This window comes from Aspergillus steynii (genome assembly GCF_002849105.1).
Source record: "Aspergillus steynii IBT 23096 chromosome Unknown P170scaffold_3, whole genome shotgun sequence".
Classification (NCBI taxonomy): domain Eukaryota; kingdom Fungi; phylum Ascomycota; class Eurotiomycetes; order Eurotiales; family Aspergillaceae; genus Aspergillus; species Aspergillus steynii.
Window position 1 is genome coordinate 2,735,238 of NW_020194400.1, and position 26,268 is coordinate 2,761,505.

General features: G+C 50.5%; 9 protein-coding genes across 9 annotated transcripts; 5 read left to right on the forward strand and 4 right to left on the reverse strand.

Annotated features, from left to right (window-relative positions):
* Window positions 1–6,280: 6,280 nt before the first annotated feature.
* On the forward strand, window positions 6,281–7,294 carry P170DRAFT_474318 (uncharacterized protein; the record flags this gene model as incomplete). Its single annotated transcript, XM_024853121.1, has 1 exon — window positions 6,281–7,294. The coding sequence occupies one exon, from the start codon at window positions 6,281–6,283 to the stop codon at window positions 7,292–7,294; it is 1,014 nt and encodes a 337-aa protein (XP_024706065.1).
* Window positions 7,295–7,366: 72 nt separating this feature from the next.
* P170DRAFT_406197 (lovastatin nonaketide synthase) lies at window positions 7,367–15,636 on the reverse strand (the record flags this gene model as incomplete). The annotated part of the gene is made up of 12 exons (XM_024846617.1): window positions 7,367–8,249; window positions 8,330–8,650; window positions 8,701–10,570; window positions 10,617–10,678; window positions 10,725–12,299; window positions 12,345–13,353; window positions 13,402–13,555; window positions 13,602–14,169; window positions 14,217–14,267; window positions 14,324–14,917; window positions 14,991–15,404; window positions 15,454–15,636. 12 exons carry the CDS (start codon window positions 15,634–15,636, stop codon window positions 7,407–7,409), a joined length of 7,644 nt encoding a protein of 2,547 aa, XP_024706066.1. The 3' UTR covers window positions 7,367–7,406.
* A 268-nt stretch (window positions 15,637–15,904) lies between these two features.
* P170DRAFT_463876 (uncharacterized protein) lies at window positions 15,905–16,862 on the forward strand (the record flags this gene model as incomplete). The annotated part of the gene is made up of 3 exons (XM_024852197.1): window positions 15,905–16,043; window positions 16,097–16,115; window positions 16,180–16,862. Exons 1-3 carry the CDS (start codon window positions 16,002–16,004, stop codon window positions 16,860–16,862), a joined length of 744 nt encoding a protein of 247 aa, XP_024706067.1. The 5' UTR covers window positions 15,905–16,001.
* Window positions 16,863–17,510: 648 nt separating this feature from the next.
* Window positions 17,511–18,667, forward strand: P170DRAFT_474321 (uncharacterized protein; the record flags this gene model as incomplete). Its single annotated transcript, XM_024853122.1, has 3 exons — window positions 17,511–17,795; window positions 17,873–18,252; window positions 18,337–18,667. 3 exons carry the CDS (start codon window positions 17,511–17,513, stop codon window positions 18,665–18,667), a joined length of 996 nt encoding a protein of 331 aa, XP_024706068.1.
* Window positions 18,668–18,817: 150 nt separating this feature from the next.
* Window positions 18,818–20,137, reverse strand: P170DRAFT_435943 (alpha/beta hydrolase). The gene has a single exon (XM_024849055.1). The coding sequence runs from the start codon at window positions 19,679–19,681 to the stop codon at window positions 18,899–18,901; it is 783 nt and encodes a 260-aa protein (XP_024706069.1). The 5' UTR covers window positions 19,682–20,137; the 3' UTR covers window positions 18,818–18,898.
* On the reverse strand, window positions 19,759–20,501 carry P170DRAFT_154547 (uncharacterized protein). The gene has a single exon (XM_024842535.1). The coding sequence runs from the start codon at window positions 20,354–20,356 to the stop codon at window positions 19,904–19,906; it is 453 nt and encodes a 150-aa protein (XP_024706070.1). The 5' UTR covers window positions 20,357–20,501; the 3' UTR covers window positions 19,759–19,903.
* On the forward strand, window positions 20,294–21,725 carry P170DRAFT_435944 (S-adenosyl-L-methionine-dependent methyltransferase). Its single transcript, XM_024849056.1, has 4 exons — window positions 20,294–20,554; window positions 20,600–20,710; window positions 20,775–21,022; window positions 21,086–21,725. Exons 1-4 carry the CDS (start codon window positions 20,493–20,495, stop codon window positions 21,496–21,498), a joined length of 834 nt encoding a protein of 277 aa, XP_024706071.1. The 5' UTR covers window positions 20,294–20,492; the 3' UTR covers window positions 21,499–21,725.
* Window positions 21,726–21,819: 94 nt separating this feature from the next.
* P170DRAFT_492869 (SDR family oxidoreductase) lies at window positions 21,820–23,313 on the forward strand. Its single transcript, XM_024854033.1, has 3 exons — window positions 21,820–22,677; window positions 22,776–23,131; window positions 23,180–23,313. The coding sequence occupies exons 1-3, from the start codon at window positions 22,230–22,232 to the stop codon at window positions 23,237–23,239; spliced, it is 864 nt and encodes a 287-aa protein (XP_024706072.1). The 5' UTR covers window positions 21,820–22,229; the 3' UTR covers window positions 23,240–23,313.
* Window positions 23,255–26,133, reverse strand: P170DRAFT_381822 (putative DNA mismatch repair protein). Its single transcript, XM_024845583.1, has 3 exons — window positions 25,663–26,133; window positions 25,232–25,617; window positions 23,255–25,188 (listed from the first exon to the last, which is right to left on the reverse strand). The coding sequence occupies exons 1-3, from the start codon at window positions 26,067–26,069 to the stop codon at window positions 23,387–23,389; spliced, it is 2,595 nt and encodes an 864-aa protein (XP_024706073.1). The 5' UTR covers window positions 26,070–26,133; the 3' UTR covers window positions 23,255–23,386.
* Window positions 26,134–26,268: the final 135 nt, after the last annotated feature.

The window sequence follows — 26,268 nt, forward strand, 5'->3', positions numbered from 1 at the left end:
ATAAATAAAATATTTTAATAAAATAATTATAGCGCCTAAAAAATATACTATATTTTAATTTATATTAGCAGAAAATTACCAGGATTAGATTAAAGGTTTTAATATAAAATTATAAATTAAAAATATATTTTATATAATCAGTAATAAGTTCTCTCACTCTAAGATCCTAATATTAATTTTAAAAAAACTAATATTATTTAATATAGCCCAGAGAGCTCAGAATAAGCTTCTTAAATAAAAAAATAATAATATTAAAGTAATAAATATTATTTTTACCTTATTATTTAAAGCTATCTGCCATAAGTTTATTTATTTTTATACTATTATAGATCTCGTGAAGGCCCTATCCAGAAAATATAAAATTATATATAATATTTAATTTTTTAAAAAATTTTAATTAACAATAATAACAACTTATCCACAATATAAAAATATAAATAAATATATTAAAAAAATATCCTCAGCGCTAAATTATTTTAATAAGAGTCTAAAAAAAAAAGTTATTTTTAATAAATTAATTTATACTTAGTTTTTTTTCTGTAATTTAGAAGAAATATAACAGATCTTTTTAATCTCCTATTTTAACTTGTGCTTTAATAAAGATATTATAATTTATACTAAGATGTCTCAGGTCCTGATTCAGAAAAAAATATATATAAAATTTAACTAGGAATTAGTAAATTTTATTAAAGCTAGAACTAATAAAGAGTTTAGTAAAAATAAGAATAAAAACCAGAAAAATAAAAAAAAAAAAAAAAAAAAGAACTTTAAGAATTAAAAAAATAATAATAATCTAAAATTATCTCTAAAATATTTTTATTATAAGAAATTAGGCTATAAAAAAAAATTATTAAAAAAAATACCCTAAAAAAATCCTTTAATAAATAAAAAATTAATTAAAAAAGCAGAAGTAGCAGAAAAAAAAAACAAAGTCTTTTAATATTTTATTTAATAATAATATTATTTATATAGTTTTTAAGAGAAGTAGCCCTAGTAATTTAAAAAAAAAATAAATTAAAATTAATATTAAAAAAATCTGTTATATAAGCTAAAATAATTAAATTATTAATTTAAAATTAACTTATTATTTTACTAATAATCCCAGCAACTTTATTATAAGGACCGCGCAGCCATCTTATTATAAGATTTATATAATAATAAGTTATTTAATTTATTTAATACTTACCAGAGATATTAAGTTACTTCTTTAATATTTTATAAAAATCTAAAAAATAGTTCTTACTAATGTTCTTTATCTCCCAGAGGTAAGAGTTAATCTAGTAAAAATTATTAAAATAAACTAGAAAGATTTTAGTATTAATTTTCTTCTGAATAAAATTATTTTTATAAAAATATTAAATAAATTAGTTATTAGATATAAAGATATTTAAAGAGATATTTATATTATAAGATTAATTAAAAATTATAATTTAAATTAGACCTTATTTTAGCAAAATAAGATCTTTCTTATAAAAAAAATAATTAAAATTTAGCACGCGAATTATTAATTAAAATCTTACTATATTTAAATAATAAAAAAAACATATATTAACTTTAGAATATAGTACTGTTAACTTACTTATTTTTTAATCAGAAATATAAAATGTTTAAATAAAATAATTAACAGATTAAATATTAAAGGCCTTATTATATTAAAATATACCTATAAGCCCTGCTAGAAGGCTTTAGTAATAATAAAAAATAAACAGAAAGTAATAATTCCTGTAAAAAAGTATAGAAATTATATTTTTATAGATTTAGGAAGTAGTTATTTTAATATATTATCTGCTTATAAAAATAAAATAAAATATTAGATCTTATTTTATAATTAGTATAATAAATTTGCTTTAGTTAGATTTTTAAAAATAAAAAATTAAATATATTTAGTAATTTAGATATATACTAATTTTAAAAAAACTACAAAATATCTAATTTAATACTTTTATTCTGATAATAACAAGGAATTTATTAATTATAAGGTATTAAAATAAGCAGAAGAATAGAAAATCAAGTAAAAATTTATTTTTATATATATTTATAACCAGAATTCGTCTGTTAAATATTTTTTAAGAATTATTTTTATAAAAATCTGTATTATTTTAATTAATAATAATCTACCCTGTTATTTATAGGCCAAGATAATAAAAATAATTATTTTTATTTATAATATCTCGCCTGTTCGCGATAAAGAATTAACTTTATATAAAATCAGAAATAATAGAAGATTAAATATTAAAAGATTAAAGATTATTAATTATAAAATTATAGTTATTATTTCTTTTAAGGTCTGGTTTTATAAAAAAATAATAAAAATTAACCTTAAAGTATTTAATATAAGATTTATTAAATATATATCTTTAGATAAATAATATATTATCTGGATCCCTTTAACAAAAAAGTTAAAACAGATTTATAATATATAATTTAATAAAAGATTAGACTTAGACTTATACAGAATACTTAATAATAATTATAAAAATTAAAAAATATTTTTATTAATTAATTTATTATCCTGAAACCTTTATAAAATTAAATTAGATAATAACTTTAAAAATAAGCTTACTTAATGTCTTTTTTTTAAGCTAGTACTTACAGATTATATCTCTTTTTTTATTTCTGAGTTACTAGTGGCAGACTAGCTGTTAATTACTTATTTTTTTTATAATAGTATTCTCTTGATTAGTAATTATCGCGGAAATTATAATAAAATAATTAAACCCTTTTTATTTAATAAAGCTATTACCTCTTTATATAAAAATAAATAATAGAAAGCTATAAAATCAGAATTTAATAGCCTAGTTAAATAAGAATTATAAAAATTTATAGATTTGCCCCCTGGCTGTAAAGTACTTTATAATTATTAAATTTATAAACTAAAATTAAATATTAATAATTAAATTTTATATTTTAAAGCTAAATAAATTACTTAAGATTTTATATAATAATATAAAGTTAATTTCTAGAACACTTTTTTACTTATAGTATATCTAATAATTATTTAATTATTTTTTATTTTAATAATAATTATAAATCTTAAATACTTTCAGAGAGATATTCTGCTTATATTTTTATAAAATAATTTTTTTAATAATAAGATTATTTATATAAAGTAGCTAAAAAAATTTAAAAATAATTCCGGATATATTTATTAATTACTTTAACTATTTTATAGCTTAAAACAAGCCGCGCAGGCGTAATATCTTACTTTATAATAAAATTTAACTAAAATAGGCTTTTTCTTAACCTTTATAAATAAATATTTTTTTACTAATATAAATAAGACTTTCTTAATTATTTATATTAATAATATTTTAATAGCTAGTAACTGTAAGGCTATTAAAAAAATAATAATAGCTATTTAAAATATTTTTAACAGCGCTTACTTTCAGGAAGCCGCTTACTACCTAAAAATAAAGATAAAAAAAAACAGAGAAAAAAAAATACTTAAATTAATTTAATCTGTATATATATAGCGTGTTTTTAATAATTTTAATTATAATTTAAATAAAATCTTATTTACTTTAGCCCGCGAAAATATTAAATTAACTAAATTAATTATAAAAAAACCAAATTTCAACCTTCTGAAGCAATATCAAAAGTTACTTAATTTAATTATATATATTATTTTATAAACTTGTCCTGATATCTTATTTAAAATTAAATAACTTATATAATTTACTTTAAACTTTAATAACTTATATATAAAAAATCTAATTTATTTCCTCTAATTCTTCTGATTAATAATTAATCACAGTATTATTTTTTACTTATAAATTAAAGATAAAAAGGCAGAAATAGTAGAATAATTAAGAATAATAAAAAAATATATAAATATAGATTTCGCTGGTAATCTTAATACACAGAGATCTACTATTAATTTTATTTTTATATTAGCTGGCGGACTTATTTCCTAGACTTTAAAGCTGTAGATTATAATAAGCTTATTAACTTATAAAACTAAATATATTATAATTAGTATAATAAACAGGAAAATAATTTAAATTATTTAGATATTTAAATTAATCAGCTTTAATAATATAAGGCTAATAATTATTTATATTAACTTAAAACCTACTTTAAAACTTATAAAGAACACCCAGATGCATGCCCGAAGTAAATATATTAATATTTAAATCTATTAGATTCGCGAGGCAATTCAGCACGGTAATATTAAACTTTAATATTTAACTACAGACAGAATAATCACAGATATATTAATAAAAATATTCTCACGTGTTAAATTTAAATAACATACTAAATTAATAAATATTAAATAATTATAGCTAAATAGAAACTTCTAGATAAAATACTTTAGCTTTAAAACAACTGTTATTTTAAGAGGATATATAGGAAACTCCTGGTATCCTAAATAGGTATACTAGAATATTCCTGCTAAAATAAGATTATCTGCAGTAATTTACTAAAGACCTCTTAAATTAAATAGGAATCCCCAGTAAGATTATAAGATATAAAATAGGGTCCTCTGGTGTATCTAGACCTTCCCTTTATTATTATCTTGATTATCAGAAATTAAACGTTTTATTTAAGACAAATACAGCGTCTTACCTCGTAATTCCTACAAAATGACCCTGTCGGGGGTTGCTGTGATATATGTCTACGGGCATTGGCTTCGTGCTGGGTGTAAGTGTGCGAGTTAAGGGGGGCTGGATTAAAGCATTAGATTTCAGATTGATTGAGTGCATGGGTGGCGTAAGCAAGCTTTCAACGTAATATATCTGACATGGATAAGTTCATCAGGACGGGAATTCGGTGATATTTTTACTGAATCCACTAAATTAGTGCGATCCACTAGCATTCCGCATGGCCTTTGCTGGAATTTTCTTCTGCCTAACCCACCCCATATCATTGAAGATAAGATCGACTCTGCCTTATGGTTATGGATTTGGGGGATAAATGAGAGTTTGAATTTCAGAAAAAGATATCATCGAAAGACCAGCGATCTAGGAAGAGCCATTTCGCCCGTATTCAGCGGACACACGAGCAATAAATTATCATAACTGTTCGGCATTTCCTCAGTCGCCATCAACTGATCCGATGACGCGGTCTTTGACGGACTCCATTATAAATCCCGACACCGGCACTGTCCCCAGTGCCGTCAGTGCCGTCTCGACGGTGTACTCCGAAGTAACCGTTTCCGTGATGGTTTCAGTGATGAAGCCAGTGGCGGGATGAGCACTAACACAGATATAGAAAGTGCTGAAGGCAACTACGGAGTGAACGTCCGATGGAAGATGAGTCGGATATAGAAATTTCGCCCGAAGTGGTGGTTGGGTTTTATGGAGATGCCTAAGATAGACTGGACATCCGAATCGAGTAATGCTGTGTCGATCAGGAGATGAGATTTCTTCATCTGGATTGCGGGTTGAACTTTATCATTAATGCATGATATGGCTATAGGGCAGATGTTAACAATTATTGAATTGATGAGGATCCATGGATTCATTTGGACTCTGACTCCGTAACCCTAATTCAAACACCGACGAGAACAATAACAAAGAATGATCCTAAGAGTTTACTTCCTAAACCGTCCTGTAGGCATCGTTTCTTCCTTCGTCTTGGCCAATACCACCACACTCAGGCAACCAGATATCATCTGCACGCTCAATCCTTCATCTTTGGCCCTTTATCCCAAGTCCCAACATCGCCGTCCATCTGCCCTGCCATGCGGTCGAAAATTCTGTCCGGACTCTCCCCGACGCTGGGCCTGTGGTTCTTCCCGAACCAGACAAGCGGCATACGTAGTCCTCCGGCTGCTCCGTGTACGTAACTGTCCACGTCTATTGTATAGTGCGTGAGTCTGTGGGAGAATGAAAACTCGGCCATCGTTAGAATATCTAGCACCGGCTGCAGTCTGTAGTCTTGAATGTACGTGTTGTGTTGGTGGGACTCATTGATGACGGTGGATCCAGTAGAGATCTTAAGTGACTGTCCAATTGCATGTATCAATTATGGATTGTGGATAAGATGGTCAGGTACAAATCCACACTGGCTCTGTAAGGCCTGCGTCTTAACTCCGCTGACTGAGCTAGGTGTAGACAACGTATACTGATGCTGCGCTATGGAGTTAGTTCGTGTGACATGGGGCGAAACGGAGAGGGCGAAGAGAATATGAGTGCCTGTGTTAGTGTGTGTTTGGTCCGAGGTTGGGTTGTGTTGGATGTATAAAGATTAGGTCCGGTACATTGGGTGTTGTGTTGAATAGGAAGTTTGAAGTGTGACTGTTATACTATCTACTGTCTAAACTAGTATACTAGGCAAGATGAAGCTACGAACGCTCACGAATATCCTCCCTCTTGTCCTTCTTGCTCTATCAAACACTACATCCTCACAAGTGACATCAACATCAACAGCAACTACACTCACAACCTCCTCGACCTCCTCAACCTCAACCACCACCTTCTCCTCCACCAGTACATCAACCCCCCGACCAATCTACGCCATAGCCCACCGCATCCTCACCACCCCCTCCCTACACGCAGCCCTAACCCACGGCGCCAACGTCCTCGAAATCGACCTCACAGCCCACACCTACGAATGGTACACGGACCACGACAACACGCTCTGCAGCGCGCGCGCCACCGCACGATCCCTCTTCACTGCCATCGCCGACGCCCGCTCCGCCGGCGCAAACATCTCCTTCGTGTGGCTGGACATCAAGAACCCGGATGACTGCGTCCTGGGCCGGGGGTGTTCGATTCAGGCGTTGCGGGATCTGGCGAGGGAGATTTTGGGGGAGGTAGGGATTGGGGTGTTGTATGGGTTTTATGAGCAGGAGGGGAGTACTGGGTTCGAGGTTATAGGCCGGGGATTGAGGGGGAGGGAGGCGGTGGTGTTGAGTGGGGAGGTGGGGGAGGTGGAGGGGTGGTTTGATCATATCGATGTTGATACTGATGTTGATGCTGGGAATAGGAATGGATCAGGGGTGGCTGCTGCTCAGCGAGTCATGGACTACGGGGCTGTGGATCTCACCAGCGAGAGCTTTGGATCGTGCAATGGCACAGACGGGGGTGTTTGCTCTGTGCTGAAGACCGGGGCGCAGGCGAGAGATGACGGGCAGATTGGGGCTGTCATGGCGTGGACGACAACGCGGGGCCAGGGTGACATGGTGCAGAAGATGTTGGGCGAGGCGGGCGTCGATGGGATTATTTATGGGCTCGGGGGAGCGGAGTATGCGGATGATGAGACCACCAGGGCGGCGTATGAGGATATCGAGACGTATGTGCGGAGCAATGGGGATCTGAGGATGGCGACGGCGGAGGATCTGCCGTGGTAGATATGATTTATGAGATTATGTAACAGAAGGAGTTTGATGGTGTTATGTTAAGATGTTTTTGAGTATAGGTTGCTGGATATGGACTATGCACTATGGACTATATCATAAATCATCACTCTTCAGACACCCTAAACCGACTCTTCTCCGCCGCATACACACTCAACTGCGTAATGGCCATACTCCCCAGAATCTCAAACACCGCGATATCCGCCCCGATCCTTTTCTCAAACCAATTCCTCAACTCGACCGCCACCAACGAATTGATCCCATTCACATGGATCGGCTTATTCGGACTGATCTCCGCCACCGGAATGCCCAGGATCTGCGAGAGCTTCTTCGCCAACCACTCGGCCACATGGGCCGCGGCTTCCTCAGTCGAAGCACTCTGCTGCAACACGCTCTGCGAATCCGGCTGGCTACTCTTCACCGCGCCCCCACCGCCCGCATTGCGAATGAGCTGGAAATGGCTGAAAAACGGCCTCTGCATCCAATGCGGCACCTCGAGGCCCTTTCTCTCCATCGCCGCCGGGTTCTCGATGCCCACGACGATCTGCGCCTCCGAGGGCGCCAGCACCGCGCGGGCCCTGTCGCAGTAGTAGTCCAGCAGCGCGAGCAGGTCCGTCTGGCTGACTTCCATGAAGTAGCCCAGGCGGCGCAGCGAGTCCAGCATGCCGTCGGTCTCGGCGACCACGCCTTCGGACAGCATCATGCCGAGGTCGATGGAGACGGCCTTTTCGCCGAGACGGGTCCGGTGGCGGGCGAGTGCGTCTTTGTACGTGTTGCCAGAGCAGTAGTTCGCTTGGCTGGTGGCGCCCAGGATGCCGCCGACGGACGAGAAGAGGATGAAGAAGTCCATGCCCGAGGGGAGCTGGGCGTGCAGGTTCCACGAGCCGAAGACCTTGGGGTGCGTGCCGGTGACGTAGTCGGCGTGTGTCATGTTGGTGAAGATGGCGTCCTGAGTATATTTGTTAGCTTTGCCATCGCGTTGCATCATGCATGGAAGCATGGATGAAAAGGAGTAAGGGGGGGACATACCCGCAGGACCATCGTGCATTGGATACAGCCCCGGATGGGCGGCAGATTGGGCGCGGACTGGTCCAGAACGCGCTGCAGGTCGTCGGCCTGCGTGATATCGCACGCGGGGGCGTGGATGTGCGCGCCTGCTGCCGTGAGCTCCTCGATGAGCTGCTTCGATGAGTTCGTCCGCACGCCGGACCGCGACAGGATCATGAGATGGCGAGCCCCTCGGCTGACCATCCAGCGGCAGACGTTGCGGCCGAGGCCGCCGAAGCCGCCGGCGATCACGTAGGTTGCGTTGGCGTCGAAGGTGTAGGACGGGCGGTTGCGGACGCGGGCCTGCATTATACGTTAGGGTGATATGGGAAGACAAGGATGGACAGACGAACCGTGATAGATTGCTTGGGCGCGAGGTCAATGACGACCTTGCCCACGTGCTGGCCTTTCTGGAAGTGTTGAAGGGCCTGGATGAGGTCGGCGGCGGGGAGAGCCAATAGGGGAGTTGGGGATTTGATTCCGTGAGAGGTGATCAAGGAGGCGAGGCTATTGAGGTGTTTCCGGATGAGAGCCGGACGGTGGCGCTGCAGGTTCGAGAGGTGGAATGTGGAATTGGTGATGCATTTCGCGGCGAGCTCTTGGACCAGATGATCTGACGGCGTGCTGCTGGCCAGTCCGACATTAACGAGTCGGCCAAAAGACGCCAGAGCCTCGACGCAGTGATCGAGGTCATCGCCCTGCTCGAAGTTGAGCGCAACGTCGACGCCCTGGTTCGCAGTCAGGGCTGCGATCTTGCGCGGAAGCTCCGTGTCGCGGCGTGATAGTATCCAGGACGATTCGAGCTGATAAGTGTCCTTCAACAGGGTGCGCTCTTCCTCCGAGTCCACGGTGGCAATGACCTTCGCTCCCAGGTGCTCCGCAATCTGCAGCGCCATCTGCCCAACAGAACCGGCGGCATTCTGCACGAGCACCGTCTCGTCGCTGGACAGATGCGCCACGCCAACCAGCGCATGGAACGCCGTGACACCAGCAGAAGGCAACGCAGCGGCCTCGACCATAGCCATCGACTCCGGAAGACGCGCCGCAAACGACGCCTTACACTTCAACCCCGTCGTACACGCCCCAGGGGTCCTCGCAAAGACCCTATCCCCAACCGCGAACCCACTCTTCTCGCCAACCTGCCTCACCACGCCCGCACACTCCGAGAAGATCGCCTCGTCGCTATTCTTCCCCATCGCGATCTCGTAGTCCTGCGCGCTCACCCCGACAGCCCGCACCTCGATCAATATCTCATCCGGCCCCAGCCCCCCATCCAGATCGGCCTGAACCTCCTCATACCCAACACTGTTCACGATCCCGGGCGTCCTCAACACCGCCGCCAGCGGCATCTCACCCACCCGGACCTCCTGCTCCTGATACGGCGTGATCTTCGCCGCATGGATGCGATTCATCTCAGGGGTCTGCACGACCCTGGGGATCTGCAACACGCCATCTCGCTCCTCGTACTCGAACTCCATATCGTCCAGCGCGGAGGCATTCGCCTGCCTTAGCACTGTGACCACGCTATCCAACCCATGCCCATGCCCATCGCCAGGTCCTCCGTCCGCGGAGATCGCCAACCGCACGAACTTCAGCGTGCCGTTCTCCGAGCGCAGCGAGCGCGAGAACCCATCCACGAGATGAAACTCCGGACGGTCCCCGCACTGCGCGTCCCGAGTCACCCAGAGGATGGCGTCGGTGATGGCCATTGCGGTCTTCAGTCGCTCGAAGTCCGCGGCGTCGATGGTCGTGAAGAACGGCGTCTCGTACTCCAGCAGCGAGATGCAGAAGCGGTCGCGGGCGTCCGGCCGGGTCACGAACTCGGAGAAGCTGTAGATGTCGATCGCGAGCTCAGACTCTGCGTCTGCGGCGGTGGTGATGTGCTGCTTTAGTTGTTCCGCGTAGGTCAGTTGGGAGGGCGTTGTTCCGTCGGTGATGATGGCGAGACGGGAGGGGAGGTTCTTGCGTGCGGGTGCTGGATCGCGCGCCGAGGCAATGATGAGGCTGGTGTCGGTGTCTTCGGCGGAGTGCGAGTCGGGGATCGTGAAGTCGAGGCCGTTGAAGGCGCTGTCGGAGAGCAGTCGATCGAGGGTTTCCTTGGAGTAGGTTCCGCCGAGGGGACGGCCTGTAGGGGCTCGACCCCAGGCGGAGAGGAGGGTGCCTGCGAAGACGGTTCGTAGTTCGGGCGAGGCGACGACGCCGAAGAGAATGAGGTGGCCGTTTCTGTAGCATGTTAATAGTGTGTTCGAGGGGGCTGAGGTGGACTTACGGCTTGAGAAGGCGTCTGATGTTGCGAAGGGCGTGGCTGAGGTCGGGGGTTGCGTGGAGGAGCTGGAGATGTTAGTTGGAGCGAGATGAATAGGTTGAGTGCACTCACGGAGGTCGCCACGATCAAATCATACGAACCCTCGTCGAAGCCCTGCTCGACCGCATCGCTGTCGACATCGAGTACCTGGAAATTCACGCGATCAGACAACCCAGCGAGTCGCTCCTCCGCCTTCTTGAGATCCTCCGGCCGCCTCTCCGTGCAGTCATACTGCGCCCACGGCGCCTGGCCAGTCCTCGCCAGAATCTCCGCGCAAGGGACACCCTCCTGCCAGCCCGCACCGACATCCAGGATCTTCATCAGCGGATTCCTGTGCGCCAGAGCCGACAGAAACACCTCCAGCGGCTTCACCAGACTGTCGCTCGCCAGCCGCTCGTTCAGATACGCCGGGATGACCTCCTCCGCCGGGCTCTCCGCAGAGGCCGTCTCGCCCTGCTGAATAAACCGCAACAGCTGCTGTCCTCTCCTGACGTAGAACTCGCCCGTCTTATTGGCGTCTCGGATCTCCGCCTCGATCGCCGCGCGGGGGTTCGCCTTCTCGCCGTCCTCCAGGTGGCTCTCGTGCGTGATATACCCGACCAGTTCCTTGGAGATGCCATCCGGCCAGGACGGGTGGATCGCCTCCTGGATTTCGTCGACGTAGTGGCGCATGAGCAGCGAGAGACGGGTGTTGAACACGCTCGACGCGGCGTCGACCCGGGGCGCAGATCGCGCACACAGGCGCGCCACCTGCGCGTCATCCATCACCGTCAGATCCGGCTGCCACTTCACGTAGCTGAGGAGATGTCGGTCTTTGTCGTCGGGGGATTCCGCGCCTCCGGTCTGCGACACGAACGTCGTCTCGTACCCGTCCATGTAGGAGAGCAGTTTATCGCCGGCCGCGGACATCGCGATCACGGAGGACTGCGTGCCGCGGAACCCGTGCAGACGCGACCGATTACTCGCCTGCAGCGGCACCTGGCCGCCCTGCGCGGCGGCGTCCGCGGAGATGAACAGCTTCTTGACGTACGAAGGGACCATGGCTGGGATGTCGCGGGCCCCGCCCTCGTTCAGCGCCGGGAAGACCATCTGGAACAGGCCGTCCAGGACGGACGGGTGCATGACGTACGGGGCGAGGTCGAGATTGGCGGACTCGATGGCGCGGGGGTCGGTTGAGAAGGGCGCGACCTGGGCGACGGCGGCGCCGGTCTTGTCGATGCGCACGTCGCGGAGGGTCTGGAAGATGGGGCCGTAGCTGACGCCGTTGGAGCGGATGGAGTCGTAGACGCGGCTGATCTGGGCGTCTTCGGTGCAGGTTTGGGTGGTGGCGCGGAGGTCGGAGGCGTATGGAGCTGGGGCGGGTTGTTGGCCGTCGAACTGCGGGCGGATGGACCCGGTGCAGTGCTCGAGCCAGTCGGAGGTGAAGGTGAGGATGCGGAATTTGAACCACGGCTGGGTGTCGGTGGAGGGCTGCTTGGTGAGGCAGACTTGGGTTTCGATGCCGGGGGAGGACGGGACTTGGAGGGCGTTGAGGAAGTGGATGTCGCGGATGTCGAAGCCGGTGGGCGGGTCGGTGGAGAGTTGGCGCACGCCTTCGATGGCCATCGAGAGCATTGCGGCGCCGGGGAGGAGGATGTCGCCGCTGATCTGGTTCTGTTAGTATGGGTTGGGGGTGATGTGGAGAAGACTGACTTGGTGGTCCTCCAGCCATGGGAGTTTCTCGAGGTCGATGATATTGCGCCAGCGCGCGTCTTGGGAGTTCGAGTCGACGGTCAGAGTCCCCAGGAGCTCGTGGGGAGGGTGCTTTCGGAATCGGAACGCAGAGCTCAGTCGATCTTCATACCAGTAGCTCCTGGAGTGGTTGAACGGATACTCGGGCAAGTCTGTCCGCACCGGCCGGGGCGCCGCACTGCTGATACCATTCGCCTTGAGCAGGTCGACTGGATATCCAAGACCCCAGAGACGGCCAACAGCCTCCAAGATCGCCCGGGTGGCATCCTTCTGGCGGTTCAGGGTGGCGGTGTAGCTGAGACGGTCCTGGGCGCGCGCCTTGGTGAGAATCTGCTGCAACGGGCCCTGCAGCGTCGCGTGGGGACCGATCTCCACAAGCATCTTGATGCCCGACAGCGTCTGCGGCTTCTTGGAGGTGAGATGCTTGCGAGGCGGCTTGCCCGATTGCACGGCCAGCAGGGACACTGCCGGGGAGAAGCGGACTTGCGAGACGAGGTTCTGCACCCAGTAGTCGGGGTCGCAGAGCATGCGTGGTCGGGCGATGGTGCCGGTGACGCTGGAGATCATGGGGATCAGATCCTGGCGGACGGGATCCTTGTCGATGTCCTTCAGGGCGAGTCGGTATTCCTCCTTGACGGCTTCCATGAACACGGAGTGGTAGGCCACGTTGACGCGGAGTTTGCGACAGAAGTGCTTGCCTTCGTCGAGCCAGGCTTGGATGAGCGCGAGCTGGTCGGCATCTCCGGTGAGAGTGAGACTCTGGGGACTGTTATGGCAGCCGATCTGGACTCGGGGCGCGTCGGTGTGTTCCTTGAGTCGGTCGATGAAGGGCTTGATCTCGGTCTCACTCATGGCCACCGCGAGCATGCCTTGCGACGCGGAGTGAAGGTTGGGAAGTTGCTGAGCAAGACGGCCTCGGTGGAAGGCGATCGTGAGGGCCGTTACGTCGCTGATGACGCCTGCGCAGTACCTAATGCCTGTCAGTCTTAACACCGTATCCGGTCATTCATGCACATACGCCGCGCCGATTTCACCCGACGAGTGGCCCACCACCGCCGCAGGAACGACATCCAACGACTTGAGAAAGTCGACAATCGCAATCTGAATGGCAGTCGTCAACGTCTGACTGTGTTCCGGTTCATTCATCGGGGACGAGCGATCCGAGAGAAATTCTGCCCAGTCAGTCGCGATCTAAACGTCCGGGTGGATTCAACCAACCGCGCAAAGAGCAGCCATATCCCAGGCCATGCAGAATCTTCTCGATCTCCGTCAATCGGGATTGAAAGAAGGGGAAGGCCAGCAGCCCGTATCCCATTCTCGGATACTGTGCACCCTGCCCCGTGAACACGAAAGCCACCGATCCCGGCTCGTCACTGGCCTTGGTCGGTTTCGCGCTCCATTTCTCCAACGATTCCAGATCCTCGCTGTTCCCTGCGACTGCGTACGAGCGCCAGGCGTGATTCGTTCGTTTGGCCGTCAGCGTATATGCCATGTCGGGGATGAATGATGCCGATAACGAGTGTCCGTTGGCGGGATGCACAAACTCGCCGTAGGAATCCAGCATCGTGTTCAGCGTCGTTTCGTCGGCCGCCGACCAAGTTAATAGCTGCGGCGTCTGAGACGACTGGATCGTTGTATCCAGACGCGCCTTCTTCGCTGGTCGTTCGTCGGAGGTCTGTAATTCTACCGTCCGATGCAGGCCTGCGATCCCCTGTTCCTGCAGATAATGCAGCGCGTCGTCGAGAATCACCACCGCATTCGATCCTCCGAATCCGAAAGAATTGACCTGTTCCAATCAGCAATCTTCCTTACCCACCATTCGTCAGCACTCACGCAGGCGCGCCTCAGCCCCGTATCCGGCCAGGGTATCGACGCCGTCGGAAACTAAACCACACCCCTGTCAGCATCCACCGCGCTAATCCAAGCCACCAAACACGTACTCTAATCTTCAGCTCCTCCGTATCAATCCTCGGATTGACCTTCTCCAAGCCGGCATTCGGCAGAATCACGCCCCTCTCCAGCATCAGCACCGTCTTCAACAACCCCGCCACGCCACTCCCCCCTTCCAGATGGCCAATATTCGACTTCACCGCGCCAATGTACAGCGGATCCTCGTGCGATCGGAACTCCTTAAACGACTCCCCGATCGCTCTCGACTCGGTCGGATCCCCCAGGGCCGTGCCGGTGCCGTGCGCCTCGAAGAACCGCACGGGCCGCATGTCCAGGCGCGCGCGCGCAAACGTCTCGCGGATCAGGGCCTGCTGCGCCGCGCCGCTGGGCTGCGTGATGCCGCCGGGCGTGCGGCCGTCCTGGTTCAGGCCCGTGGCGCGGATGACGGCGCGGATGGTATCGCCGTCGTGCACGGCGGCGGACAGCTTCTTGAGCACGACGACGCCGAAGCCGTCGCCGCGGGCGTAGCCGTTCGCCTTGTGGTCGAAACTCCAGCAGCGGCTGTCGGCGGACAGGAAGCCCATGTTCGACATGATGAGCATGAAATCGGGGTGGAAGACGAGGTTGCAGCCGCCGACGAGGGCCTACGATAGGTTATTAGTCAAAACGGGAGGTCCGATCGTAGATATAGATCGATGGGAGTACGGGAAGGCATACCATTTGCGACGTGCCGTTGTGCAGATCCTGACAGGCGATGTGCAGCGCGCTCAGACTGCTCGAGCACGCCGAGTCCAGATTCATACTGGGTCCCTTGAAGTCGTAGAACCAGGAGACGCGGTTCGCCAGCATGGAGCCCGACAGGCCGGTGGCGGCGTATTTGGGCAGGTGGTCGGGGGCGTCCATGAGGACGCTTTTGTAGTCATCGGTGAAGGTGGCCGTGTAGACGGAGGTGCGACTCCCCGTGCAGCGTGTCACTGGGATGCCGCTATTTTCCAGCGCGCGATAGGACGTCTCGAGCATGATGCGCTGCTGGGGATCCATGGCCTCGGCCTCGGCGGGCGTGATGGAGAAGAACGGGGCGTCGAACAGGCCCAGGTCTTGTTTCAGAAAGTGACCGCCTCGCAGGGGCATCTGCGACTGGTCAGTGTAATTCGACCCGAGAGCAGGGAGATGGGCTTACGGTGCCATTCAAGGCGCCCTTGCGACCCTCGAAGGCGTCGATGTGGAACTTGGACGGCGGAAAGTCCGTGGAGGCATTCTGGCCGTCGCGCAGCATCTGCCAGAAGGATTCCGCAGAGTCGGCATCCTGCGGGAATTTCAACGAGAAGCCAACGACGGCGATGGGATCGTCGTCCTGCTGCATTCTGGGCGACAAACGTTTTCTCCGGACGCGGGGAGGACAGCAGCCAACGAGCGGTGTGTCGGGAATATATACGAATATATACGACCGGATGCAGGATCGAACCTAAATGATTATCGCCTGTCTCGGAGGTTTTCCTTTCATTGGGGTTGTGGATGGACTCTCGGGCCCCGACACAAAGTCTCTTTGGAACTAAAGCTGCGACTAGACCAGACTAGTTTGCATCGCGAGGCCCCGTTCTTAAGCGACAACCCTCGCAGCACATGGCCGGTTGGGATGTTAGCCGACGCCGCCGACAGGGTTGCGATACTTAATTTATCATCATTCCTCCCCGCCGTCGCCCTCCAGTCTTCCATTGGACTTCCACCATGCGCTTCCTCTGCCTGCATGGCCAAGGCACCAGCAGTGATGTAAGTCTGCATGTCCGTCTACGTCACCCGGGACTAACCTCGGAAATGCACAGGTTCTCAAGACGCAGCTCGGTACGTCCTCGACCTCGGTGGGATGGTTTGATCGCTACGACCGACGACTGACGATGATCTCCAGCATCACTGCGCAACCATCTCGACCAGCGCGCCCGGCACGAGTACGACTTCGTCGACGGCGCGGTGCTCTGGCCGCCGGCGCGCGGGATTCGCGAGGTCTTCGGCGACGAGGTGGAGAGTTTCTCGTACTTCGACGAGGGCGCCGACAGCATCCGGGCGGCGGTGGTCGATCTGGCGGCGAACGTCGAGGCCCAAGGGCCGTTTGACGGGGTGATCGGCTTCTCGCAGGGGGCTGTCCTGGCGGCGACGCTGATCCTGGCGCAGCAGACACACGGATCCAGCCTCGGACTCAGGCGGAATGCCAGTCCGTCCGCTCCACCGGACCCGCCCTTCCGATGCGCGGTTTTCCTCTGCGGCGGCCTGCCATTCGACTGGGCGGCCCTGGAGAGGGGAACTGTGGAGCTGATCCGTCCTTTTTCTTCGTCGTCCTCGTCGTCCGGTGGTTCTTCCTCGGGTGCGCGCCCGGCCGAGTGTCCGCCCGTGATGGACCTGCCCGTGGTCAACTGCTGGGCCGACCACGACGACGACTATCCGGGCATGGGTCCGCCCTTGTCGCAGCTGTGTGCGTCGGACAAGAATCGACCGGTTGTGCACACGGTTGGCCATGCGGTGCCGGCGGAGGGTAAGGAGTTGATGGCGTTGGTGGAGGCCGTTCAAGCGACGTTGGACGACGTGGGAAATTAAAAAAAAAAAAAAAAAAAAAAAAAAAAAAAAAAAAAAAAAAAGACGAAACGACCAAAAAACCACAAAAAGTAAGAAGAAACCGGCACTTCACATGGAAAAATCAAAAAAAAAAAACTCCGTTTTCCCGCCCCAAATCATTAAACTACGGCCGCAGGAGCAACACACTCGCTGCGTAGTGGTGGAGTCCGTCCTTCTTGGCCCGTCCGTCGTCCGTTGGCTTCCGCTTCAGCCATGCGAGACACGTTTAGTCTGCAGCTCTTCTGACAAGAAGAAGACTAGGAGTCCAGCATTGTGATCATCCCCTGGTCCGGCTGCCGCCCCCACGCCGTAACCCTGACGCTTGGGGCCAGTGAGCCCGGATATACGCACCATTCAAGCGCTTCTGCAGCACCCCGGCGAATGAGACTGCCGCCTCCCTCCTTGCGCCGGCGTAAGGCGTTCTGTGAAGATCGGGGGCTGTAATCTGGAAACAGGGATAGCGATAGCGATAGCGACATGGGCTGATTGCTTATATTAGGCGGAGCCTCCGTGGTCGACTGCATGAAGGTTTTGTCTGGGTGGGAGTCTGTTATCGCTATCTGGTCGGCGTGTTCTATCTAATATCTCCAGACTAGATTCTACAATTTGACAGATATCTAGATCTACACCATGGCGTCCACAGCCCTTCCCCCCCTCCCCACCGAACTCTCCAGCCGTGCCGTCTCCATGGTCGCCGTGTCGACTATCCTGGAGACCCTGGCCCTCGTCACCGTCACCCTGCGCTTCGTCGCCAAGTTCCGCACGCGCAACATCGGCATCGACGACTGGCTCGTTCTGCTGGCCTTCGTCTTCGCCACGGGCCTCTACATCACCGGCATGCTGATCTGCACGATCGGATACGCGGGCTACCACGCCAGCGAGCTGCGTCCGGCCATCATCGAGCGCTTCCTCCTCGTATGTCTCCTTCCATCCCCACGATACCAATCCTATCACCACCCCCTCCCATCAGAAGACAATCCTGACAAATCCAGCTCGCCTACATCGACAACATCTTCTACGCCCTCACCCTGCCCACCATCAAAATCGCCCTGCTGGTCATGTACCGCCGCATCTTCCCCACGAGGACGTTCCTGTACGCCGCCATCGCCGTCGGCCTGGTCGTGCTCGCCTGGATGGTCTCCGTCGTGATCGCCCAGATCTTCACCTGCTCGCCGGTGCAGGGGTCGTGGGACCTCGCCGTCGCGGGGGGCCCGCAGTGCATTGACCAGCTCAAGTTCTACTACGGGAACTCGGTGTCGAATGTGCTGACGGACGTGGCCATCCTGTGTCTGCCGATGCCGATGATCTGGCGGTTGAATCTGAGTCGGCCGAAGAAGTGGGCGGTCACGGGGGCGTTTTTGGCGGGGGGGTTGTAAGTATTCACTTCCTTTCTGTTATTCTGTTTGTCTGTGGGATGGATGTGGACCGGGAGAGGATAGGATGCTAACAAGACCAGTGTCTGCATCAGCAGCATCGTCCGCCTCAGCTACCTCTCCGACATCAACAACCTCGACATCACCTACACGCTAGTGGCGGTGGGGAACTGGACGTCCATCGAGACCCCCCTGGCCGTGATCTGTGCGTGTCTGCCGATCCTGCCGTCGCTGTTCCGGTTCAAGGACCCGAAGACGACGAGCTACAACATGAGCAGTCGCGGCGGGGCAGGAGGGTCGACGCTGAAGTCGATGCGGAATGATCGGTCGCGGGACTACGAGACGCTGGACGACGGGACGCTGGCGGAGAGCGACAGGGAGGAGAAGGGGGTGAAGGTGCATGATGTGGTTTGACATCCTCGGTCCTCGGTTCGATGGCATGGTTGGCGTTGGGGGATCTTTTGTATGTATTTCTATTAGCTGGTTTGGGTTGGTTTGGGCTACGGGACTGCATGGATGCTAGAGTTTGGGCTAGTCGATCTCTAACTGAATGATTGAATTGATGCCTGCTTGCTGATATGTGATATGTACGGATGTCATGACCAAATGCAAAATCCCACCTTCACCCTGTTCCACCTGTCCCAACTACTGCGGATTCCGCTCGTCGTCCGCACACTCCTGCACCACCTTGACCATCTCGTCCTGCATCGTCAGGAAGATACTATGACACGTCTTGTAGTCCAGCAGCCGGATGTCCACCCCGTCCTCCTGGACCTTCTTAATCATCAGGTCCTGGTAGACCCGCGGGACGGAGTAATCCTCCTGCGTCAGGACATACGTCGAGGGGATGATGCGCCAGGCATCTCCCGACGAGGGAGTGGTGAAGGCGGACTGGGGCGAGCGGACGAGATGGGGCAGGGCCTCGTCGACGAGATGCTGGTCGACGCCGCCGAGGAAGAGCAGGACGGGGTCGACGGGGAAGGTGGAGCCGTCGTCGGCGTTCTCGACGAACTGCGGCCAGAGGTGCATCATGCCGGACTCCTGGACGACGCTGAGGACGGTGTGGCCGGGGCGCAGGATGTAGGCGCACAGGAAGGCGAGGTGGACGACGCCGCCGGGGAGGTTCTGGGCGCGGCGCTCGGGCAGGGTCAGGTCGGCGACGGCGTCGGTGCCGACGACGCCGCCGTACGAGTGCATCAGCATGATGACGCGCTGGCCGGACATCACCAGCGACTGCACGGTCTGGCGCACGGCGGCGACGTCGTCGGCGAAGGAGGCGGGCGGCGGGCGCGTGGCGCTGCAGGAGGGCAGCGCGGGGCAGTGGACGGGGAAGCCCTGGGCCATCAGGGCGTCGACGTAGCGGCGGTAGTTGGGCGGCGTGTGCCAGGCGCCGTGGACGAGCACGACGGCGGGTTTGACGGCGGCCATGGCGATCAGATTAGGAGGGGATGGGATGGATGGGGGGATACACGCGGTGGTGGTTGCTTTTATGCGCAGTCAACGTCGCGATGATCGGAGACAAACATTACCCAACATTTGTCAGCCGAAGCTAAGGTTCTTAGTGGCTTGGAAGGATTTCTCTCGCGCTTTCGCCCCAAGTCGACCGTTTAGGGCCTTTCTCTGGTCTGCTCCGTGGTCCGTCCGGAGGACTTACGGAGACTGTAGATACTCTAGTCTAAACTGATACGCCAGTAGTAGTGGGAACCGAGTGAAAAGAAAATCAGGAAAGATAAACAGATCGGAAATAATCCGACCTCTGGATGCAGAATCATCCGTCCACTCCACAGTCAAATGAAAGTCATCCGATCTGTAATCTGTAATCTGTCTGACAAGCCACACGGAGTTGTTCGGCATCATCTCTCTAATCACCAAGATCGAACGAAATCCGCATAAACACCCGGCCAGAGCGGCGTCCCTCCTTCTTATCCTCCCCACCGCACAACGTGGTCGAATATTCGCCAACGCACCAGCCGAGGGGCTCGAATTGGCCCCCAACGGAGTGGGTCGGATCGGCAGCCTCTGCAGTGATTCGTGAAAGGCACGGAATTCCCCAGCGAGGGGTTGTGTGTTGTACAGCTGGACTTCTCCTCCTTGACGTTGCATTCATGACGCTGCCTGCCTCCGTGCGCCAACGGTCCCGGTCAGTCTGACTTCATTGGCCCACCCTTCGGTCCAGGGCTTACTCCTTCGCCATATCTGGGGGATGAATCTAGCCATTTGCATCTAACCGTCACGCACGATGGCTTCCACCGTCCCCAATGACGACTATGTCCTCAGCAGAGACTATATCGACGTCTCCCGGTATGTCACTCTACCAGACAGCCCTGGACACAGCTGACCATTCAGGCTCAATCTGCAGCATCGGCTATGGACGCAGATGTTCGGCTATCTGCTGCACCCGGACATCGACACCAGCAAGCCCGATCTGAAAATCGCTGATGTCGGCACCGGAACGGGGTACGCTCACCCACCTCAGAACCAGTAGATGTATTCTCGATCGCAAACATTCTAACCCATCCAGCGCGTGGCTGTCCGACCTGGCGCCGCATCTCCCGTCAACAGCCCAACTGGACGGCTACGACCTGGACATCTCCCAGGCCCCCCCGGCCGAGTGGCTGCCGTCCAACATGCGCCTGCGCACATGGGACGCCTTCTCCTCCGTCCCCGACGACATGGTCGGACAGTACGACATCGTGCATGCCAAACTGTTCGTGTTCGTCGTGAAAGGCGACCCGACCGTGCTCCTGCGTAACATGCTGCGCCTACTCAGTATGCCCCCCTCCTCCCTTTCCCCTTCCCTTCCCCACTGTATACCGATCTAATCTCAACCAGAACCCGGCGGCTACCTCCAATGGGCCGAAGTAGACGTTCCAGGCATGAAACTCACCAAAACCAACCCGTCCCTCCCCTCCGAGCACATGAACCAGCTCTTCAGCATGACGGCGTCGCAGGACCCGCGTCTCGTCCCCGCCTGGCCGGACCAGCTGCCCGACATCTTCGCGCGCGAGGGCCTGCAGAAGATCACGGCGCACCGGGTCTCGGCGGCCCCGCACCTCGAGTACGCCATGCACCACTGCAATCTGATGATGTATGACATGATTGCGCAGCGGGCGGGGAACGGCGCCAAGGCGAAGGAGATCATGGACTTGGTGCCCAAGGCGGCGGCCGAGAGTCGCCGGGGGGCCGTGTTTGCGTTTCCGCGGATCACGGTGGTCGGGAGGAGGGAGGAGAAGGCGGAGTTGTGATTTTAGCATGTATTCCAGGCTATGGGCAGGCTAAATGAGTCCTTTCATACGGTAGCTAGATGAATGAGGAGCTCCATCGACGAGTACGACAGCAGATCTAGAATGTTTCTAGCTGATGTTATGTTGACACTGACATTGACATCCAAGTACAGATCCGCTGCCCTACATCCACTGTCCTAGGCGTAATTGCTTGATATAACCTGACTGGCTTCAGGTACGCAGACAGGAATCCCTTCTTATCATCTAGATCCAGATTCCTCAATTCAACGTCGTCTACCTAGCTATGCCATTCTCCCAGATTAAATTAGCCTGATCAATTACCCTCACTACCGATCACACCGCTAAACCACCCAGCCCTATAGCAAAGAAAGCCACCCGCAATAAGGAAGCCCAGGATCCAACCCAAGCCTTTCTGACAGCCTAGCCTCCTCGCGGTTCCTGCGGGATCGGGAGCAGGAAGGATCAACCAACATAATCTTGCATCCCAGGGTGCTGATTCGCTCCCTCGCCACGTAGCAACAGTAGCACCAACAGTATATCCCAGCTAGCTAATCATACCGTAGCATCTATAGCCCCTTGTCTGCCCTGGGATAGACATATGCATAGATAAATAACCTTAACATCCCAGCACCCTAGTCTAGGCAGCATACCCCCAACGCTAATCCACACCACACCACAGACCTATCGTCACCACCACAACCACCAGGAGAAGCATCAGCAGCCCCAGCAACATGACCCCTCAACAACCAACAGTCCTAATAACCGGCTGCAGCGACCACGGCATCGGCTCCGCCCTCGCCCATGTCTTCCACGCCCGAGGCTACCACGTCTTCGCGACAGCCAGGAACCCGTCGAAAATGAAGACCCTAGCTAACTTGAACAACGTAACCCTCTTGACTCTGGACGTGCGAGACTCCACGCAGATCGCGCGCGCCGTGGACGCCGTCCGCGCGCAGACGGGCGGCTCACTCACGTATCTGATCAACAATGCAGGACGGAACCACTTCATGCCGGTTCTGGATGAGGATCTGGATGCAGGGAGGGAGCTGTTTGAGACGAATGTGTGGGGCCAGGTGGCTGTGACGAAGGGGTTTGTGCCGTTGCTTTTGAATTCCGGAGGGGATGGGGCTGTGGTGTTCACGACGTCGATTTCGGGGTATTTGAATGTGCCGTATATGGGTAATTATCATTTTCTTCTGGTTTTGGTGGTTCGGGGTGAGGGAAAGGGGGGCGGGGGATAGGGTGTGAATGTGAATGCTGACACAAGCCTACGGTAGGAACCTACGCGGCCTCGAAACGCTCCCTCGAGCTCATCGCCGAGACGCTGCGACTGGAGCTCGCGCCGTTCGGGGTCCGCGTGCTATCGATCGTCACCGGGGCCGTGCAGACCATGGGTCAGACGTATTTCGGGGATTTTAAACTGCCGGACAACTCGCTGTATAAGAGCATCGAGGGGACTATTGCCGCGCGGGCCCGTGGGGAGGATGGGCGCGGACGAGGTGATCTGATGGCGTATGCTGAGGAGGTCGTTTCGGCGATTGAGAGCGGTGCGGAAGGGAGGGTTTGGTGTGGTGAGAACGCGGAGTCGACGCGGTTGGCGACGACGAATCCGGCTGTTCCGGCGGAGGTTATGGTACGTTTCTCTCTGCTTTCGTTGTGGTTGGTGGCTGACTGGGATTAGGATCGAGGTGTTGCTCAGGGGACTGGGCTGGATGTTTTGAGTGGGCAGTTGAAGGGATAGAGTAGCGATGAACGTGTCGTTTTAGATCATTGAAACATTATCATGACATTGGTGTGAAAAGTATGCTCAGACGTGATTCAAGCTTGAAGTCGTATCTGCTGGAAGACAATAATTATACAAACATAAACATACTGAACACTGCAAGATTCAAATACTCGGTGTCAATGAAGTGAAATCAAACTGCACATCAGACCCTTCGGCATTAAACCTCTTTGTGATCAAGGAGCGCAGCCGGTGCGTCCAAGCTTCAAGCTCTGGGTAATCAGAGCCACTGAACGCTTCATATTCACACCCAGATTGGGTATATAGATCTGTTGTTAACAAGTTCTTGAACTCTCCTGATAAACACGCCATGTCGATGGGCTGTTTCAAACCAACATCGTGCATTTCCTCCCCATTTGGGATTGTTTCAAGCGGCAATTTAGCGGTGTTGATGCGGCGAACTTTAGAGCCAGATGCTCTCTGCAGGCTTGAACTCCGGCGACGCATGAGGTACGCTCGGGGATCAAATGGACCCAGTGCAGGTTTCGCTGAGTGTGGCAACGTCTGAGTTTCTGCCCCATTATTTGATCGGATATTATCCGCATCTTCAGAGGGATCTGGAACTTCCGGTTGGGACGTCAAAGCAGCGCGTGCAGCGAGATACCTGCTGAGGTGTGGGGAGTTGGTGTTCTTTGGCTGGTTTTTAAATTGCTCGCGTCGCTTCTGAATAGCTTCTTTCTTGCGTCTCTCAAAGTCAAGGGCGTCTTCTAGAGCGCTGCCGTTAGACTGTGAAAGCTGCTGAAGCCCAGTTGACCATCCCTCCGGAGTAAGGGATTCATCCCTTTCTTGTTGATTGCGCATCTCTTCCCAGTCGGTCGCCCCGCGATCCCCCAACCTGACGTCTGATGATATGGAACCATCGCGCGTCCTCCCAGAAGGGCCTGCAGTTGATACAACTGGGCTTGTGGATCTTTCATTAAGAGGCGATTGCTCAAACCGCCTTCTAGCCAACTGAGCCAAAGACGGCACTCGAGCCTCGCCCACCGTGGTTTGGGAAGGCGAGCTTTCCGTGGATCTTCCAATCCATCTATCCAGCATCTCAGTGTTATCCCCGGATCCGTTCCGCTCTTTCTGCAATCCGGGCTGATTTGGTGTTCGCGATGCTGAGATTCGAGGAACATGGAAACTCCCTGTCTGGGACGGCGACTCCACTGCGGAACGACACGAAGATTCGGGACTGGAAGCTGATGGACTGGGTAATATTGAAGTCGCGGACCCCCTCCGGTTTGTTTCTCGGGAACTTTGGCTCCATTCGCGAAACCCCCGACCAGGGATATACTTGGTTATGCGTGGACCGTTTCCGTTTGAACTGACACCGTTTCTTCGCTGTGTCGGAGCATTGAAACTGGTCAGAGACCATGGATTAAGACCTTCCTTAGACACACCAGGGGTCTGGATGTTGGTAGAAAAATTTGTCTCCGAATCTGAAGACTCGCGGGCTATGGGCGTGGGTTGAACAAGCCTGTGAGTATCGGTGGCGATCGCCGGTCTAAAATCGTTCTTTTCGCGAGATACAGATTCATTATCCCTGCGAGCGAGAAGTAGATCGAATGAACCATTGTTTCTTGCGGGCTGCTTTCCTTTCGTTGCTTGTTTCTCGTTAGATTCCTTTTCTCCGTATGTGAAATGTAGAAGATCTTCCACTAGCGCAAATACTTCGTGTGGATTCTCAAATAATACATCGTCTTTGGCTGGTTCTATGTTGACATCATAGCTAGCGTCAGGGCACCAAATCTGCAGGTAAAGAAATGGATCTGTCGTCGTGGCAGAAGTCTCTTGACGGAACGCGGCAGTACGTATATATGATTTGTATAGTTTGGCGATATCTTGGCCAATCCCTCGAGTTGTTGATATAGGTCTGCCGTCTATGCTCAGGTACTGGCCGCTGTTATTGATCTTCGTGAGATCTACCTGATCAGCTACACCCAGCCCGCTAAGAAGAGCACATACCACATTCTGGATTAGGCAGAAGCGACACCAAACGGAAGCCAGGAGTATAAGCTTCTCCAGGTCCCTCTCGATCAGACTCTTCAGATGGCCACTGTCTTTCGACGCAGTTAGACGCGACATCATACCCGGCGATCTTGAGGGCCGCATCAATGAGCGTTCCATGCTGTGGCGCATACACCCAGTTGAAGTTCTCCGTCCGTGCCTTCAGGACCTTGAACGAAAATCTTTTCGACGGATTACACATGGCATAAGTCTGGACCATTTTCTTCACCTTCGTCAGAGTCTTGGCGCTATTCTTCAAGGCAGTTTGCCTCCGGACAGGGATATGCTTGAACAGATCCGTTATACGGACAGTGGTCCCCACTGGATGCGATGTCCGCTGAGTACTATAGGCCATCAGTTAATGTCAGTCACAGTATGGCGGTACCCACCTGAGCAGCTCTCCGTTCCGTCCATACTTCATAGAACTGCCAACCAGCTCCGATTCGACCCTGGTAAGAATATTCACACCGCCGGATATCTCTGAAGCACTGGCAAGGGCCTGCCCTCTGAAGCCGAGACTCTTCCCCCCGACTCTCCTCAGATCTTCAAGGGTCTGGATCTTGCTGGTGAAGGTGCGTCTGCATACGAAGGCATGGTCGGCAGAGGGAATACCGTGCCCGTTGTCTTTTACTTGGACGAGATCGAGCGTATTCTGGGATATTTCAACGCCAACGGATGCAGCAGAAGCATCAATCGCGTTGTCTAATAGCTCTTTCACAATTGAACAAGGATCCGAGATGACAGACGTGGAGCCGATGGCTTGAACGGTGGGCTTAGGAAGAGCCGTGATCGGCATCTTCAAGTGCGGCACACATACAGATGACGTGTCATGAATGAAGATATCGATTGATAATAGGAACGATGATTAAATGGATGAATATATATTTGATTGATATTTGATGAGATGATTGCAGAAGTTGGAAGCCGGCGGACTCCTTCGCGGGAGTATTTCCACGCACGCGATGCCACGTGAGCTGAGTCAGCGCCCCGACGTG

Bases quoted from the DNA above. Each gene is read 5' to 3' on its own strand.
- P170DRAFT_435943 (XM_024849055.1), bottom strand. From the start codon at position 19,681: ATGGCCGCCGTCAAACCCGCCGTCGTGCTCGTCCACGGCGCCTGGCAC.
- P170DRAFT_154547 (XM_024842535.1), bottom strand. From the start codon at position 20,356: ATGCAACGTCAAGGAGGAGAAGTCCAGCTGTACAACACACAACCCCTC.
- P170DRAFT_435944 (XM_024849056.1), top strand. From the start codon at position 20,493: ATGGCTTCCACCGTCCCCAATGACGACTATGTCCTCAGCAGAGACTAT. The intron at 20,555-20,599 runs GTATGTCACTCT...CTGACCATTCAG, and splicing joins GACTATATCGACGTCTCCCG to GCTCAATCTGCAGCATCGGC. The intron at 21,023-21,085 runs GTATGCCCCCCT...AATCTCAACCAG, and splicing joins TAACATGCTGCGCCTACTCA to AACCCGGCGGCTACCTCCAA.
- P170DRAFT_492869 (XM_024854033.1), top strand. From the start codon at position 22,230: ATGACCCCTCAACAACCAACAGTCCTAATAACCGGCTGCAGCGACCAC. The intron at 22,678-22,775 runs GTAATTATCATT...AGCCTACGGTAG, and splicing joins TTTGAATGTGCCGTATATGG to GAACCTACGCGGCCTCGAAA. The intron at 23,132-23,179 runs GTACGTTTCTCT...GACTGGGATTAG, and splicing joins CTGTTCCGGCGGAGGTTATG to GATCGAGGTGTTGCTCAGGG.
- P170DRAFT_381822 (XM_024845583.1), bottom strand. From the start codon at position 26,069: ATGCCGATCACGGCTCTTCCTAAGCCCACCGTTCAAGCCATCGGCTCC. The intron at 25,618-25,662 runs GTGGGTACCGCC...GATGGCCTATAG, and splicing joins CGGAACGGAGAGCTGCTCAG to TACTCAGCGGACATCGCATC. The intron at 25,189-25,231 runs GTATGTGCTCTT...CTGATCAGGTAG, and splicing joins TCTGCCTAATCCAGAATGTG to ATCTCACGAAGATCAATAAC.